General features: G+C 44.5%; 1 protein-coding gene across 4 annotated transcripts; it reads right to left on the bottom strand.

Moving 5' to 3' along the window:
* Positions 1-598: 598 nt before the first annotated feature.
* On the bottom strand, positions 599-18,389 carry LOC120528220 (zinc finger protein 260-like). 4 transcript variants are annotated; one of them, XM_039752323.1, is made up of 5 exons: positions 18,340-18,389; positions 16,567-16,696; positions 15,405-15,565; positions 11,528-12,061; positions 599-2,832 (listed from the first exon to the last, which is right to left on the bottom strand). In XM_039752323.1, the coding sequence occupies exons 4-5, from the start codon at positions 11,928-11,930 to the stop codon at positions 1,004-1,006; spliced, it is 2,232 nt and encodes a 743-aa protein (XP_039608257.1). In that variant the 5' UTR covers positions 11,931-12,061; positions 15,405-15,565; positions 16,567-16,696; positions 18,340-18,389; the 3' UTR covers positions 599-1,003. The 4 variants fall into 4 exon arrangements, with proteins under 4 accessions (XP_039608257.1, XP_039608256.1, XP_039608259.1 ...); XM_039752322.1 differs by having other exon boundaries at positions 18,253-18,375; XM_039752325.1 differs by lacking the exon at positions 16,567-16,696 and having other exon boundaries at positions 18,340-18,385.
* Positions 18,390-18,646: the final 257 nt, after the last annotated feature.

Raw genomic sequence — 18,646 nt, 5'->3', positions numbered from 1 at the left:
ATAAATAAAACTTAAAAGAAGTGGTGAGGCGGGCGGCCTTCTGCTGTTATGCACCTAAAATCTGGAATAGCCTGCCAGTAGGAATTCACCAGGCTGATAGGGTGGATCACTTTAAAACACTGCTGAAAACTCATTACTTTAACTTGGCCTTCCAATAACTTTATTTTAATACTGATGCTCTGTATATTCAATTTATTATCATAACTATTCATGTTGGCTCTAAAATCCGTACTGACCCCTACTCTCTCTTCTGTTTCTATTCCCGGTTTTCTGTGGTGGCCACCACCTAATCAATGCACCATGATTTTCCTACATTGATGGATTAAAGGCCAGAAGTCTACATGACCATCATCATCAAGTCCTTCCATGAGAACTCTAAATACAAAGATGACTGTTTCATTTATATTAGGTAGAATGCCCAGAGGATGCTGGGTGGTCTCCTGACCTCTGAACCCCTGCAGATTTTATTTTTTTCTCTCCAGCCGTCTGGAGTTTATTTTGTTTTTTCTGTCCTCCCTGGCCATCGGACCTTACTTTTATTCTATGTTAATTAGTGTTGTCTTATTTTAATTCTTATGTTCTCATTTCTTCATCATGTAAAGCACTTTGTGCTCCATTATTTGTATGAAAATGTGCTATAGAAATAAAGGTTGTTGTTGTTGGTTTCAGTGGTAACTCTTCTGTGCTCCCAAAGAAAGCTGATGGAGGAGAGTCGCTTGACATATTAGAGCAGCTATGGGGTTTAGCACCAGTATTCATGGCTACGAATGCCACTGATTGCCTAAGAATCATTTACCACAACCAGGATAAAAATAAGATATCCTCACAGTAAAAAAAAAAAAATCTTCAAGGTTTATAAAGACTTCTGCTGTGTGGGAATCATTTTCCATATTTCAGACAACAGGAAAAAATCTCCCCAATGGTAACCTTACAACTAAGCACCATTTACCACATTCATCCCCATAAGCCTTCTCTCTGCTGTGAATTCCAGCCTACTTGTCAACTACTTTAAATGAGAATTATCATCATAATTTGGAACAGCAATGACGTCTTCCTTCACTTTTTCTGTGTTTGTAGGGTCAGTGGAAAAATTCACTGCCACATTTACAACAGGTTTTCCTCTATGAATTTGTTTGTGTCTCATTAAGCTGCTATTGAAAGAAAATCGTTTTCCACATTCAGGACAGCAAAACATTTTCTCTCCAGTATGAGTCTGTGCGTGCCTCCTTAAGTTGCTACTGCACATGAACCTTTTTCCACATTCAGAACAGCAATATGGCTTCTCCCCAGTGTGAATTTGCGCATGCCTTAGAAGACTGCTGCTGTCACAGAAACGTTTCCCACACTCCGAGCAAGAAAAAGGTTTTTCTCCAGTATGGTGAAATCTTATGTGGTTCTGAAGACCGTTTATTTGTGAGAATCGTTTGCCACATTCTGAACAACCATAGGGTTTCTCTCCAGTGTGAATTCTCATGTGGGTATTAAGAGTGGTGTTTTTCGAAAAATACTTGCCACATTCAGAACAGCCATGACGTTTCTCACCAGTATGAATTCTTTCATGGCAATAAAGGTTACTGCTGCTTGAGAATTGCTTACCACAATCAGAACAACAATAAGGTTTTTCTCCAGTATGAATTCGGACATGCCGTTGAAGGTGACATCTTTTAAAGAATCTCTTCCCGCATGCTGAACAACAATGAGGCTTCTCTCCAGTATGAATTTGTCTATGATTATGAAGACTAGGGAGATGTATGAATCGCTTGCCACATTCCAAACAACAATGAGGTTTCTCTCCGGTGTGAATTCTGCTGTGGCGTTGAAGATAGCTTGCTTGTGAGAAGTGTCTGCCACATTCAGGGCAACAATAAGGTTTCTCTCCAGTATGACTTCTGGTATGTTTGTGAAGACTACTCTTGCTTTTATAGCTTTTTCCACATTCAGAACAGACATACGGCTTCTCTCCAGTATGAATTCTGATATGACATTTAAGATTGTGTATTTTTAAGAATCTTTTCCCACATTCTGGACAACAATGGGGTTTTTCTCCAGTATGGATTCGTGAGTGCCTCTGAAGATGATCGAGTAATGAGAATTGCTTGCCACAATCTGGACAAGAATGGAGAGTCTTTCCAGTATGAATTGTCAGGTGTCTGTTAAGACTGATGCTGTCTGAGAAATGTTTCCCACACTCAGAACAGCTATGAGGTTTCTCACTTGGACGGGTTCCTTCAAGAACATGAAGGTCATTACGGGCTGAGTCTTGCTTGTCACATTCAGGTGTTTCTCCTGCATGAATTTTGGCATGATTAAAAAGAGCAGTATTGCTGGAAAAGCGTTTGCCACATTTAGAGCAGACGTATGGCTTCTCTCCAGTATGAGTGCGCTTGTGCTTCCGAAAACTGCTACTGTAGGAGAGCCTCTTCCCACATTCAGAACAGACATATGGTTTCTCTCCAGTGTGAGTTCGTGTGTGCTCCCGTAAACCACTACTGTCATAGAATCGTTTGCCACATTCAGCACAACTAAAAGGTTTTTCACCAGTGTGAAGCTTCTTATGCTTATGTAGGCTACTTCTGTGTAAGAATCGTTTGCCACATTCCAAACAACAGTGAAGTTTTTCTCCAGTTTGAACTTGGATGTGTTTACTCACTTCTTGTTGAGAAGTTGTGATGGCTTCGGTCTGTGTTACTGTAGTAGCATGAAGTGAACTACACTGGGAAGAGGCTGGGGTCAAGTTCTCTGATCCACTTGTTGGTTTCTTCACCTTCTCATAGTCCAGGAGAGAGGTCTGAGCAAATGAAGATGCGGAGATGCTGCCTTTCTCCTGTAAATCTGCAATGACACAAACAGTACAGTTTAATGTTTTTAAACCAATTCAATACTGTAAGAAAGTGGCAGCACAGTGGCAGGAGTTGCTGCCTCACACTGAGGTGCCCTTCCTGCTCGGCCACTCTGTGTGTATGGACTTTGTATCTTCTCCTGTTGTCTTGCTTTTCATATCCCAAAGCTACACTGGGGTGTGGGGACCCAAAATTCTCAGAATGAGTCACTAGTGTGGGAGTAGCGTGTAGTTATTGACTATGCCACTCAGTGTCGTGTGCCTACAGTCTCATTAGTCAGCCCGCCAAGTGGCATCATGCAGATTAGACCGAGAGCAGATTTCTGACATTTACCCTTCAGTCTTCTTGTGATTTTCAAATTCAAGCTGAATAAATGAGTGCCGGGTCATTAGGAACGCCAAGACGACGATGATCACGTCTGTTGACAATAACTGAGTTACTGATAAAGATTTCTATTGGCAAGCAGCAACATTACACTGTACTGCTGAGTCGTTTGCAGGTTAACATCAGGGAATAAACGCCTGAAGCAGCGGCGTCGTATCATGACGGCCAGCCTGTACAGAACACGATTCGACTAAAAACAACGTGATTGTTGATTTGCGCACCCCTACATTGGCCAGGTGTCACTAATGGGGACTTTGTTTTGATCCCAAAATTTAAATTAAGAGTGAAGGGAAGAGGATTTGCTACCGTAGAAGAAATCTGGGAAGAAAAGTAACCGGAGGAGAGGAGAACAGGAAACGTTTCCAGGAATTGAAGAAGTGTTGGGACAACTGCATTCTATCTGCAGAGGAGTATTTCACGTTAAATCAAAGGAAGTGCTGTAAACTGTATCATTTATACTGTATATAGTTTATCTTCCAGGAAGTTTTGAGTCTCTTACATTTCCATTTATTTATTTGGCTCATGCCTTTATCCAGGGCGACTTACAACATTTATGGTAGAATTGGTTCCATTGCTTTTTGTTTTTCCAACTGCAGCTCAGGCAGGTGAAGTGACTGCTCAGGGTCACCGAGTGGTGCCAGTCATGCGATTTGAACCCACAACCTCAGGGTTTGAAGCCTTTCCCACTATAGTAACCCCCCGCTCTATCGCGATTCAGTTGTCATGCCCCCACTACATCGCAGATTAATTAATACTATTATTATCACTAAGGGGCTTCACTCGCCCACCCCCTCGTTTGGTTTACCGGACATACAATTCAAAGAGATTGTTATTTGTCATGGGAATTGTTACATATGCATTATTTTCATTTTTACTTTAAAACTTTTGTAAAAACAACATTTTTCCTTTTTTTCCTGCCCCGGGTGTGGTTAAATCTCTTTCTCGCTGCACTTATAACGCTCCCCGCGTTCTGAAGGGTGGGGTCTGAAAGCACGCTAAGCAGAAGTGGACAGATCAGCTGCTGGCTTTGTGCTGCTTCTGCCAGGATTGCTGTTCTGTTTGCTCTGTGCGTTCAGATATTGGGGGTGTGTGTGATGGCTGAACGCACGCTAAGGAAAAGTGCTCGGATCATCGGATCTGGTCACGATGGCTTCGCTAAAAACCCCCTTGCAGAGATGATAGCAGACTGAGGAGAAGTGGACTTTGTGGAGGCTTTGTGCTGCGTCTGCCAAGATGCTTTTTCAGCTTGTCGCTCTGCGTGTCAATCATTTAAAAAGCCTGTACAGCAGCTCTTAACCTGTCTCACTGCCTTGTCTTGCCTGAAGTTAAAATGTTTTATAATAGAGAGATGTTACTCATATCCTCAGCCCGACATTCACATATGTGTTTATAAAGTGCGTTTTAATAAGTTTTCATGTATTTAAAGCATGTGGGAGGGGTATTTAAGGCTTAAACTATAAAAAAAAAAATTGTGGTCTTTCTATATTGTGGATTTTCACCTATCGCAGGTGGGTCTGGAATGTAACTTCACCGATAGGCGGGGGATCACTGTACACCACACCGCCCTGGTTCTCACCATAGCTACTCTGGTAATGATTGTCAGGTGAAACTGAGTGGTGATGTGTGTGCCAGAGTGCCCTGCAGTGGACTGGCATCCATTCTTGGGCTGAGATCAAAGCTGTCAGACTTCAGGTTAAGAAAAATGGGGGGACTGGAAGGAGATCTGATAAGAGAAGGAGGTCATGAAGTTGATACTTCAAGTAGATTCACCCAGACTCAAGTTCAAGCCCCTCTATGTCTGGTGGTCACTTTTGCTCCCTCACTTTTAGTTATTTTCACCGTCCCCAAATGTCTCATTTTCTTATTGTTCCTCTCATTTCTGTCCTCTTAATCTTTAACAGGACCCTGCAGTGGAGGAGCCCACTTCAATGATGGACTCCTCAGAGCTTTGTCTAATTCCTGCGTAACGGCTCACAAACACCTCAATTCTGATGCAATGCAGAAGAACAGAGGTGGACTGGGGGGGGCAGATGATCAGTAAATACAACGTAGACTTGAAGTTGAGGTTTTAATTGTTTTGTTGAGATTTACTTACTAATATTAATATGCTTTAAGAACTTAATCTCTACTAAAAGTAAAAATAAATGAAAACACATGCACTTGAAGTGTGAACGCTATGCGTTTAACACAGCTGCCTGATTGTTCAAATGTTCTGAGGTCAAATCCTACACTCCATTGTTGTCCATGTGGACTTTGTACGGTCTTTCCAAGTCCTTATGGGTCTTACTCAAGGTACGTCAAATCTGTTCTCATATACGCAAGAACATGCAGGTTGGGTGATCTCGGGCCTCATGCATAAACAGTGCGTACGCAAAAAAATGTTGCGTACGCCCGCTTCCACGTTCAAATCTCGATGTATAAAACCTACACTTGGTATAAAGCCACGCACTTTTCCACGGTAGCTCATACCTTGTCTTATGCAAGTTCTCTGCTCGGTTTTGCAGACTTGCGGCACTCAGCGTCAAAGCAGTGCTACTGTTCCTGTGTGGTTACCTTTTCTTTTTCAGATCCACATCCCTGACGCGGCTTTAGAAATACACTGAAATTAACCGCATATTGTTTATTAGTTCCTATGGGAGGGGCCAAGGAGGTCGGGTGCAGTGTGAGTTGGGTGGCGGCCGGAGCCGGGGACCTTGGCGGTCTGATCCTCGGCTACAGAAACTGGCTCTTGGGACGTGGAATGTCACCTCTCTGAAGGGAAGGGGCCTGAGCTAGTGCGCGAGGTCGAGAGGTTCCGGCTAGATATAGTCGGACTCACCTCGACGCACAGCTTGGACTCTGGAACCAATCTCCTTGAGAGGGGCTGGACTCTCTACCACTCTGGAGTTGCCCTTGGTGAGAGGTGCCGAGCAGGTGTGGGCATACTTATTGCCCCCCGACTCGCAGCCTGTGCATTGGGGTTTACCCCGGTGGACAAGAGGGTGGCCTCCCTCCGCCTTCGGGTGGGGGGGAAGGGTCCTGACTGTTGTTTGTGCATATGCACCGAGCACTAGTTTGGAGTATCCACCCTTTTTGGAGTCTCTGGAGGGGTTGCTAGAGGGCATACCTTCTGGGGATTCCCTAGTTTTGCTGGGAGACTTCAATGCTCACGTGGGCAATGACAGTGAGACCTGGAAGGGCGTGATTGGGAGGAATGGCCCCCCCGATCTGAACCCGAGCGGTGTTTTGTTATTGGACTTCTGTGCTCATCATGGATTGTCCATAACGAACACCATGTTCAAGCATAAGGGTGTTCATATGTGCACTTGGCACCAGGACACCCTAGGCCTCAGGTCGATGATCGACTTTGTGGTCGTGTCGTCGGACTTGCGGCCATATGTCTTGGACACTCGGGTGAAGAGAGGGGCGGAGCTGTCAACTGATCACCACCTGGTGGTGAGTTGGCTTCGATGGTGGGGGAAGATGCCGGTCAGACCTGGTAGGCCCAAACGTGTTGTGAGGGTCTGCTGGGAACGGCTGGCAGAGTCCCCTGTCAGAAGTAGCTTCAACTCCCACCTCCGCAGAACTTCAACCACGTCCCGAGGGAGGTGGGGGACATTGAGTCCGAATGGGCCATGTTCCGTGCCTCTATTGTTGAGGCGGCTGACCGGAGCTGTGGCCGCAAGGTGGTCGGTGCCTGTCGTGGCGGCAATCCCCAACCCGCTGGTGGACACCGCGTGAGGGATGCCGTCAAGCTGAAGAAGGAGTCCTATAGGACTTTTTGTCCTGTGGGTCTCTGGAGGCAGCTGATAGGTACCGCAGGCCAAGCGCGGCTTCGTTGTTGCTGAGGCAAAACTCGGGCATGGGAGGAGTTTGGAGAGGCCATGGAGAACACTTTCGGACGGCTTCGAGGAGATTCTGGTCCACCGTCCGGCGTCTCAGGAGGGGGAAGCAGTGCAGTGTCAACACCGTATATGGTGGGGATGGTGCGCTGCTGACCTCACTTCGGGACGCTGTGGGTCGGTGGGAGGAGTACTTCAAGACCTCCTCAATCCCACTAACATGCCTTCCATGAGGAAGCAGAGCCTGGGGACTCTGAGGTGGGCTCTCCCATCTCTGGGACTGAAGTCACCGAGGTGGTCAAAAACTCCTTGGTGGCAGGGCCCCGGGGTGGATGAGATACCGAGTTCCTTAAGGCTCTGGATGTTGTAGGACTGTCTTGGTTGACACTCTCTGCAACATCGCATGGACATCGGGACAGTGCCTCTGGATTGGCAGACCGGGGTGGTGGTCCCCTCTTTAAAAGGGGACCGGAGGGTGTGTTCCAACTATAGAGGGATCACACTCCTCAGCCTCCCTGGAAAAGTCTATTGGGGTTCTGGAGAGGAGGGTCCGCCGGATAGTGAACCTCGGATTCAGGAGGAACAGTGTGGTTTTCGGCCCTGGTCGCGGAACAGTGGACCAGCTCTTCACCCTTAGCAGAGTCCTGGAGGGTGCATGGGAGTTTGCCCGACCGGTCTACATGTGTTTTGTGGACTTGGAAAAGGCATTCGACCGTGTCCCTCGGGAATCCTGTGGGGGTGCTCGGGAGTATGGGGTACCGGACCCCTGATAAGAGCTGTTCGGTCTCTGTACAACCGTGTCAGAGCTTGGTCCGCATTGCCGCAGTAAGTCGAGCCCGCTTCCAGTGAGAGTTGGACTCCGCCAGGGCTGCCCTTTGTCACCGATTCTGTTCATAACTTTTATGGACAGAATTTCTAGCGCAGCCAGGGTGTTGAAGGGGTCCGGTTTGGTGGACTCAGGATTGGGTCACTGCTTTTGCAGATGATGTTGTCCTGTTTGCTTCATCAGGCCGTGATCTTCAGCTCTCTGGATCGGTTCGCAGCTGAGTGTGAAGCGGCTGGGATGAGAATCAGCACCTCCAAATCCGAGCATGGTCCTCAGCCGGAAAAGGGTGGAGTGCCCTCTCAGGGTTGGGGAGAGATCCTGCCCCAAGTGGAGGAGTTCAAGAATCTCGGGGTCTTGTTCACGAGTGAGGGAAGAATGGAGCGTGAGATCGACAGGCGGATCGTGGCATCCGCAGTGATGCGGCTCTGCATCGGTCTGTCGTGGTGAAAAGGAGCTGAGCCGTAAGGCAAAGCTCTCAATTTACCAGTCGATCTACGTCCTACCCTCACCTATGGTCATGAGCTATGGGTAGTGACCGAAAGAACGAGATCGCGAATACAAGCGGCTGAAATGAGTTTCCTCCGCAGGGTGTCTGGGCTTTCCCTTAAAGATCGGGTGAGAAGCTCAGTCATCCGGGAGGGGCTCAGAGTAGAGCCGCTGCTCCTACGCATCGAGAGGAGTCAGATGAGGTGGCTCGGCATCTGATCAGGATGCCTCCTGGACGCCTCCCTGGTGAGGTGTTCTGGGCAAGTCCAACCGGGAGGAGGCCCCGGGAAAGACCCAGGACACGCTGGAGGGACTATGTCTCCTGGCTGGACTGGGAACGCCTTTGGGATTCTCCCGAAGAGCTGGAAGAAGTGGCCGGGAGAGGGAAGTCTGGGCCTCTCTGCTTAAGCTGCTGCCCCGCGACCCGACCTCGGATAAGCGGAAGAGGATGGATGGATGGATGGATGGATGGATGGATGTTTATTAGTTTAATGCATCTGATTGTAATTAACTTGTAACAATATAATGGACCACAGAATGGTCAAATATTCTAAATACCATAACTGCTTTAGTGTTGTTACTCTCACTCCTCCTTCTTCTTCTTTCAGTTGCTCCTGTTAGGAGTTGCCACAGTGGATCATCTTTTTTCATATCACTCTCACTGCACCACTCAGAGTATTTATATCACTGTATCTGAGTGTGAATCACAGCAGCAGCCTTCTCATACGACTAACACTTCAGAGCCTTTCCTGTACGGACCTCGCGGTTCACAAACAGTTTCATCACAAGAACTCTAAACGCACTCCATCAGTCCATCAAGTGCTCCTTCTAGAACTGTCTGGACTTATAAGTACAATCACCTCACTGGAAACTTGAACTACAGTTATAATATTACACAACCTGCACCACTTTATAAAGCACGTATTTATATATGATGACAATATCATTTATAAGATGAAATGCAGCAAAATATGTTGATTATATTATACAGATAAAACTTTAACTTCATTTATATAATCTATATTGTTAATAATTAAACATGTGAGAACACAGTGCTGCAGTGCTAGCGAGTCACTGGCACTCCGTTCACGTATTGTTCCTGCCTCGCGCTGTATTCTTGCTGGGCTGACGCAACATTGTAAGGATAGACGGACAGAATAATTAAACACGTACTATGAAGATATTTCAATATTCCTTAAAAGTTTTGAAGAATCGTCATTGTAAGCAAACAGATAGCTTAACGTCTATTACAGAGCTGATTGTGTGACGATTGGGTATTTGGAGAAAGAAAAGTCAGGACAGGAATTGGAGGTCAGTACATTTGAAAGAGACAGGACTGCTACAATAAAGTATTTCATCGAAGGTCACACACGGCGCAGCAAGCATCTTGTGTGAGACATGAACAATCACTGCACCATTGTGTTCCCATGTTTAATAACGTGCTTTATCTCCTATCATCATGAAAATGATATCACGTATACATCTCAGTATTTTAGTTATTCAGAGAGCTGTAATATCACGAATGTAATGGACTCTGTGTCCAGTTGGAGGAAGAGAGCCGGTTTAAGAAGCAAGTAGTGATTCACACACACAGAGCACATAGAAGATCAAATACAAAACAAAGCATTTAATGTGCTACTTTAGTTACGATGGGATTTGAGAAACTGGTTAATTAAACGATTTTAAGATGAAGTTTATGATGTTCTACTTTAATGACAAAATAAACTACGTGATTAAAGTGGAAATGTCGAGATTAAAGTCGACATTTCGTGTTTTTCCCCACTGTGTGCCTATTGTTTTTATGTCTGTACCTTAATAGTCTTTCATATGACACTCAGACGGTGGGCTATGATTCCCCTTTTCACGGCGACTTTCACAACTCCTTATTAATTTCGGGCACTGTGTGACTTTGTGAACTTGAGTTGTCGAGTTTCCCCGACACGCTATGTCACTCAATCGACTTCCTTCAGTTGTTTATTCCACTGTTTAAACCAACAAATAGTAAATTTTTCTTTGACTCCACTTGACATTCCCCCTGTGCTTTTCCCATTTCACAGATCACTGAGCTTAAGGGCTATTTATATTAATTTGCATATTCAAAGAGGCGGGATTCTGGGAGGAGTTTGAGGAGTGGCGGCAGGCGTGTTCACTTGTGTTACTTTTCACGCTGACCGGGATTTATGGAGCCGAAGAACGTGGAAGTTGGCAAATGCACAGATTTATGAATTTGGATTTTTGTGTGCGTAAGCACATTTTCCGCTTTTGTCCGCACGCCATGTTAAAGTATGAGTTCTACGCACGGCGTTATACTTGTGGCCCCAGGTGACTCGGGAAGTGACACCGTGTGACTGTGCGGTTGAATGGGCCTGGAGATGGACTGGCACCTCATGTCTCATACTGCTAAGATGGACTTCGGCCTCCGTCCCCAAAACCTTCAATTGGATCAATTGTACTTAAGAGTATTATGGTATGTTTGTAAGCCCAAAGTGTACAACAAATAACTGACTTTCCCCCAACATATTTTATAGATGTGTTTTATATAATAATCAGATTAACAAGAGGATTGTGAGTGGGGGAAACTCCTAGGAATCCATTTTACAGAGTAAATGTCTATGAGGAGGTCAGGACACGACAACCAAAAGAGAGCCAGTGAGTCGATAGGAAGGTGGGCACAGCATTGGAAAATGACAGAAACCCACTGGCTTGAGTAAAATCGCTCCAGTTAAGTGCACTAGAGCAAGGATTATATTTTAGTTATATAGAATTTTTTTTTTGTGGACATCTGAGTCTTAACTTTGAGCTTCAATCCTTGTATGAGAGTATGCTACAGAAATAAATGTTGCTGTTAGGTGTAACACAATTTAAGACATGGAGATGTTATATTAAAATATGACTTTTACTGTCATTTACATTAAATATAATGATATTGGCCTAGCAAACATCACAGGTTGGTGTAGTAGAAGTCATGTGCTGGTCACTTTAGATTTTTATGCATTCACCCAAACTTTTCCAAATTATTATATATTTTTTTTTAAAATGAACATGCTCTGGGGTCTTTATTCCAATTCAATCAAATCACGACTCCCACTCTTATTTCAATCTACTGACTCGCCAACAGAGCCCCTGTTAGAATTTGTAAAGTTCCTGTTCTATTTAATCGCATGACTTACTTTTTCCCAGCTGCTCTTCTGCTTTTCTTCCGCCTCCTTCAGTAATTTTCTCCTCACGTTCCGATAACTCAGATTTTACTTGCACAGAAATCTCCACCGTAGCCAGTTGTCTAGTATTAGTGACCCAGGGCTGCAAATTGGAAAGAGATTCTTCACACACATCTTGCTTGAAAATGGGGCCAGCTTCACGTTTTTGCAGTGCAAGGCCAAATGAGAAATCTTTCAGGTCCTCGACATTAACCTCAGCAGACTCCTCCTTGCACTCCTCTTCTTTAAAAACGCAAATGCTTTCTTCGCAGTCCTCCACCTTCACGCACACACCCTCTGGTGCACCCGACTCACAGTCCTCTTCTTTAATGTGTGCCGGTTGTTGGTCCATGCCTTCCTGTTTGACCGAGGCCATGCTCCGTGTAAAACTCTTCTCTGAACCCCAACTGTCTGTTCTTCTCTTCTAAGACCCCCCTTCTCACCTGGGAAGCCCCGGGCCATTAGTCACCTCACTCACGTGGAAATGAGAAGAAGGAAGGAGGGTCCCTGTGAAATTAAAAGAGACAGAATGAATTCATAAAGTCGTCAAAAACAACGAGCGTGATTCAGGGTTAACTAAATGAAAGACGAGCGAACTAAATGAGCTTTTCATGAGAGATCTGAAATGCTGTGAAACTTCCGTTTCAGCTTAAGAAGCTCTCTGAAATGAAAACCTTCTTGATATGGAGAGCATGTCCAGCTTAGCAAGACAAAGACAAGAACAGGGAAAGAGGAGCAGAGTTTATAAATTCACACCCTGCTCATCGTGAACCATTTCATGTCAGTGAAGGTCCTGGATGGTCCTGTGGATGTTCTTGGAAGCGACACATGCTTTTCACTACATGAGTGTCGCCAGTTCACAACAGGTTGGGCGTGTCAAGTAACATTTCAGGTTGGGTATCTCCTTTATAGTTGTGTTTTATCAAAAAGTTTGGTTTAAGATACTGCAGCGCCATTTTGGATTTTTATTATGTTAACTGATATTATGAGCAACTGCTGTGACGTGACGGGCGAGTCATCTTCAGAGTCTGCACACTGTGGCGTCTTTTACACAACGCTACTTCAGTTGGCACCACAAACTTGCCAGCTTTGGAGATCGCAGACTGTGCCTTAAAAACAGTAACAAATTAAAGCCCTTTGATTTTATCATCTTCAGATCTTTTCCTCCCTGACTTTATCACGATTCTGATTTTCACATCGGGTTTTCTTTTCCAGGTCCTCAGCCTCCTTCAGGTCTGACTAAAGTGCGGTTATCACCCTCATTCTTGTTTTGTCCACCTGCTGTCCCCAGTGAGACCTCACATGTTTTATAACCATCACATACAGAATGGAGGAAGACCTTCAGAGGGGAACACACAAACTGGGACCGTGACTGGGATTTGAACCCAGGATGCTGGAATCATCAAGCAGCAGCACTCAGCACCACTCTGTCCTCATCTTACCCTTCCTGCTCCGAGCCCCACACAGTATTAAAGTCTACAACTGGTAAACACAACGACAAACCCATCTGACATTCCCACCGGGTTATCCCACTCACACTTCATTTTCCACACATCTTCTGAAGGCTCGTTTCTCATTCTCTGCTGGTCACACGTGAGCAGAAGTTTTGCTGTCAGTCCTCCACTTATTCTCCTACATCATAAAACACAAGTGGGTTCAACAATAATCTGACCAGTGATGGCCGAGTGGGTCCTGTGGTGCACTGGCACCCTCTACAGGTTACTTCTTATCTCCCACCCCATGCTGCTTGTGGTCAAAGAAACCCAGAACTCAATTAACTCTTTCAGGGCTGATGTCAACATTTGTCAAAATTCAGAAGCATGGGATGGTAATCAGCTATAAACTGCAACAAAACTCACCCTTCCATTTTAGTTTGACTCTCTTTGCTAGCAATAAAGTTACATAGCTTTGCTAATTTAACCTCGAGTCCCTAAGTGTGCATGAGTAGCAAAGAGAAAACTACCTCTAAAATGGCACCGAAATCTGGTGAGACAGCAAGGAAAATGTGCCAAGCAAAATACTCCATGGACATTTTACGTAATTCCATTGAATCTTACTTGTCGGACTCCGAGTTTGATGCAAGTGATCTGGAGATGGATATCAGAAATGAAAGTGAGGTACCAGCATCTTCTGATCAGTCTCCAGCTGATAGTGGCACTGAAGACTTTCGTGTTGCTGGTGCGCCAACAGCAACGTTTGCCTTTGAGGACCACCACTTATGATGGCAAGTGGTACAAATCATATTGTGTCAACCGCCACTGCCACCCAGCCACCTGCTGTGCAAGGCAGCCAAGCAGCTGGCCCAACGTGCATTCCTGCTGACCATCGAGGTGCCCCCATGCAGCCACTGCTGCCAGAGATGCCAAACATGTGCCAACAGCAGCCATAGCAACAGACGTCTTATCTTGACTTAAATGTGAAACCATAGCTTTGTATGCTTTTCAGAAAACTGAGTTTTTTGGAAAAAATAATTCAGCCCTCAAAGAATTAAGGGGCCGTCATAATGGAGGGATGGCCTGAACTGGTGGGTTTGTACCTGAAGGCTCACCTTGCTGTGTGAATACCCGCCATGTTAACAGACCTGCTCAGTGTTCAAGATGAACTCTGCACTGACTGGGATGGCCAAGTGTGTCCTGTGATGGACTGGCGCACCCTCCAGGTCTGTTCCTGCCTTACACCCCATGTTTCTCATGTCCACTGTAACCCTAAACTGAGTGAAGTGGCTTTCTTAATGGAAGAGTGGCTACCAGTTCAGAGACTAGTGGTTTTAAATCTACTGTTCTGTGGCTCACCACCATGTGTGAATAATCACCATGTTAACTGACCTGCTCAGTGTCTGAGATGGACTCTGCCCTGACTGTGATGGCTGAGTGTGTCTTGTGATGGACTGGCTCTCCCTTGCCTTGCACCTCATGCTTTACACTGTAACTCTAAAATGAATGAAGTGGCAGTCATAATGGTGGGGTGGCTAACAGTTCCTAAACTGGTGGTTTTATACCAACAGGACTACGGCTCACCTTTCTGTGTGTATACCCACACCATGTTGACTGACCTGATTCATGTTCAAGATAAACTCTGCACTGACTGCGATGGAATGAGTGTGTCCTGTGATGGACTGGCATCCCCTTCAGGGTTGGTTCCTGCTTTGCACCCCATACTGCCCACGTCCACTGTACCCTTGAAATGAATGAAACCGTGATCAAGATGAACTCCTCACACTTCTCCTCTTCACTTTCTAAATATCTGACTCCACTATTAGTGGAATTCCCAGCTTCACAATGGAGGTGCCATTATCATCACACACAGAATCCCCTTTGCCCTCCTCTAAAACTAACACAACATCATCAATCCCACTTTAATCTGAGCACACAAGTGACTGGTGACACCGGAGTGTTCACAGTGATGGGCTGGCACCCTCTCAAGGTTAGTCCCTCCTTTACACAGCATGCTGCTTATGCACTGAACTTCTCATTCCAACAAATGGTGCATCACAGACATTTGTAATAATAACAGGCATTGTATTTGTCATTCCAACAGATGGTGCATCGCAAATATTAACTCTGCTTTTATGAATCACCAAACACCAAATGGCATAAAATAGAGACACATGCATTGCATTTGTCATTTCTATCAGACTGCATATCACAAACATTTATAGTACTGAAATGCATTGTATTTATCATTCCAACAGATGGTGCACCACAAATATTAACACAGCTTTTATGAATCCCATACCAAATGGCATATAACAGAGACACATGCATTGCATGTCCTTTCAACAGATGGCGCACCACAGACATTAACACTGAATCCCGTGTCAAATGGCTCATCCTGCCGTGTGAATACCCACCATTGTCGTTGACTGAACACCTCAGTGTCTGTTCTGACACATTCAAGATGAACGCCTCCCACTTCTCCTCTTCTCTTTCACCTCTACGGACGTCTTCTCGGTGCTTGTGTGACTCAATGGCTCCTCTGAATGTTCAGTCAAACATCTCTTAGTTTATGATACTGGAAGGAAAAAGAGAGAGAGAGAGAGAGAGAAACATGATGAACTTTAGAGCTCTTGTTGGAATATCCATGAACTGAAATGTCAAGGTTATTATGGGATGCCAGAGAGACACATTAATAAGTAGCAATGCTGCCATCGTTTTGAATTTCCCCTTGGGATTAGTAAGGTATCTATCTATCAATCTACGGATGGAGAGAGAACAATTCCTAAAGGTGTAATGGATCCTTGGCTTGAATAGCATGGTCTAAACACACACCAGAGTGAATACATTACAACATTAAAAGCCTTACACCAAATGTAACATAACAGGGACAAATACATTGCATTTGTTGTTCTAACAGATGGCATATCAAACAATTGCAGAAATAAAATGCATTGCATGTCATTCCAACAGGTGGCGCAAGACAAACACTTGTAATAATAAAATGCATAGCATTTGTCAATCCAACAGAAAATATTAACACTGCTTTTAGGAATCCCATCCCACATGGCATATAACTGAGACATGTGCATAACATTTGTCATTGCAATAAATGGTGTATAACAGATACTTGTAGTAATAAAATGCACTTTATCTGTCGTTGCAACAGAAGGCATATCACAAATATTAACATAACTTTTTATGAATCCCATACCAAATGGCAGGTAACACGGACATATGCATTGCATTTAACACTCCAACAGGTGGCACATCACAAACATTAGCACACTTGTTTTACAAATACCATACCAAATAGTATATACCGGGGATCTATGCATTTCATTTTCCATTCCAACATATGAGGCATCAAAAACAATTGTTTAATAAAATGCATTGTGTCATTCCAACAGATGTTACATCACAAACATTAACATTGCTTTTACAAATCCTACATCAAAAGAAACACAGCAGGGACAAATACTTTGCATTTGTCAATCCAACAGACGGCATATCACAAATATTAACACTGCTTTTATGAATCCCATCCCAAATGGCATATAACTGAGACATATGCATTACCTTAGTCACTCCAATAAATGGTGAATCACATATATTTGTAGAAAAATAAAATGCGGTGCATTTGTCATTCCAACAGATGGCATGTCACAAATATTAACGCAGCTTTTTTATGAATCCCATACCAAATGACCTGCAACACAAACATATGCTTTGCATTTATCATTCCAACAGGAGGCACACCACAAACATTAGCACACATCTTTTACAAATCCCATACCAGATGGCATATAACAGACACATAAATGTTACTTATTTTACTTTTTTGTTTTTACTCTATTGCTCATCCTTTCGCATGAAATTTTAAACCTGTCCCGTCCTGAACCTCATGTCCCTCCAGTCCCTAGTTTACACAATCCTTGACTATTCTGCTCCTACGTCTCCCAAACAAACTGGTACCTCTCGTTCAAATTAGAACATTAGATTAGAACACTCGAGATGAGAACAGGCCATTCAGCCCAACAAAGCTCGCCAGTCCTATCCACTTATTTCCTCCAAGAAAACATCAACATCAAATGTAATTAGTCACAGTGGAAAAGGTCCTATCTGTTCCAGGAGGAGTGCCAATCGACCTTAATAAAATAAATGTGTGTGTGTGTGTATGGGTGCTTCTCGTGTCTCCATCATTAAAACAGATGGCATTTCCATTATTAAAACCAAGATAAGAAACAGATTCTAACAGATGGTGCATCTCAAACATTTGTAGTAACAAACTGTATTTCATTTGTCATTCCAACAGATGTGCGTCACAGAAATTCACAGCAATACATCTTATTACTACAAATGCTTGTGATGTGCCGGATGTTGGAATGACAAATTCAATTCATTTCATTGCCACATGCATTACAAAATACATTCCAATAGTTGGTGTACAGCAGACGTTCATGCGGAGGTCTGCGTTTATTCCTTAGATTTCACCCCGTCTTAGATGGGCAGCACATCCAGTAATAACAGAACAGGGAAACTCCATGACGACATGTTGAAGAGCAAAGGGCCAACATACAGAGTGAAAGTGAGACATTCGGTGTATTGTTTTGTCTTTTAATTGTTCTTGTACAGCGATGTTGGGAGACAAAAATTTGGATTAGTAATAATTTTTTGCATGTATCTTTCTTGATGAGATCTCATTTTACATTTTAATTTATTCCTAATAAAGCACAGCATGAGTGTCACTCCGATAGAAATGAAGACTGAACAAGTCATGTAAAGTCGCGTTCAGCGACACCTCATTAACAAAGTTTACTGATGCTACCAAAGAAAGACCTCCGCTCAAAAAAGAAAAGAATGCGCAGCCCACCGGAAAAGCAGAACTTATTGACAGCGAAAGCAGAGCGAGCGGCTGCGCGTGCACGTAGACAGGGCAGGATTGCACTGAGCATGCGTCAAACAAAAAAAAAAAACTGCGAGCCGATGCAGAAAGGTGCGAGCACACGAAAACAGCGGAAGCAATGACGATTTAATGCGCCTGCGCCAAATCACAAGGCGAAGGGAATTTTACGAGATATGGATATGATCAGAGCATCACAACCCCCAATCTGGAAGCCCTCACCCACCACATCGGCTGGAAGTGAGCGCTGCTCGCAGTTAGCAGAGGACACGTAAGAGCGGGAGGGAACGGATAGCCGCAAAGGCGGACAAAACAAAGCGCTCGATCCCCACACTTAAGAAACACAGGGGGCGTTAGGCTACCCGTCAAATTTAGAACCCCTGAGCAGCTCGCGATAATTCCAATACTGGGCATTCCCACACGTAGGAGAACGTCAGGCTTTGTTTCACCTTCCGGAGCTTTGCTTGCTGTTGTGGCCTGAAAGAAGTCTGAGCACGAGTGTCGAATAGGAGCATGCGCAGAAAGTGCAAACGGGGCGAAGCAAATATACGTCATCAGTGTGGTCCCGCCCACCTAGCCAGGCAGATATCGTCTTGTTTGAATTGTATTGATTTATTTTTGTTATGAAGTTTGTCATTTCAGATTACGAGGAGTTAAGTAAGTGACGTGATCTGTGAGCCACAGCCAACGTCAAACATTCGCAATAAATGATATGGCGGAGAGGCGAGGGGTCGATAAATAAGGGCAGAGGGCCGA

This window comes from Polypterus senegalus, chromosome 4 (genome assembly GCF_016835505.1).
Source record: "Polypterus senegalus isolate Bchr_013 chromosome 4, ASM1683550v1, whole genome shotgun sequence".
Classification (NCBI taxonomy): Eukaryota; Metazoa; Chordata; class Cladistia; order Polypteriformes; family Polypteridae; genus Polypterus; species Polypterus senegalus.
This window is presented reverse-complemented; position numbering and strand designations above follow the sequence as displayed.

Excerpts from the sequence above, each read along its gene's own strand:
- LOC120528220 (XM_039752323.1), bottom strand. The coding sequence starts at position 11,930 with ATGGCCTCGGTCAAACAGGAAGGCATGGACCAACAACCGGCACACATT. Across the intron at positions 2,833-11,527 it reads AGAAGAGCAGCTGGGAAAAA|ATTTACAGGAGAAAGGCAGC; the intron begins GTAAGTCATGCG and ends GTGTCATTGCAG.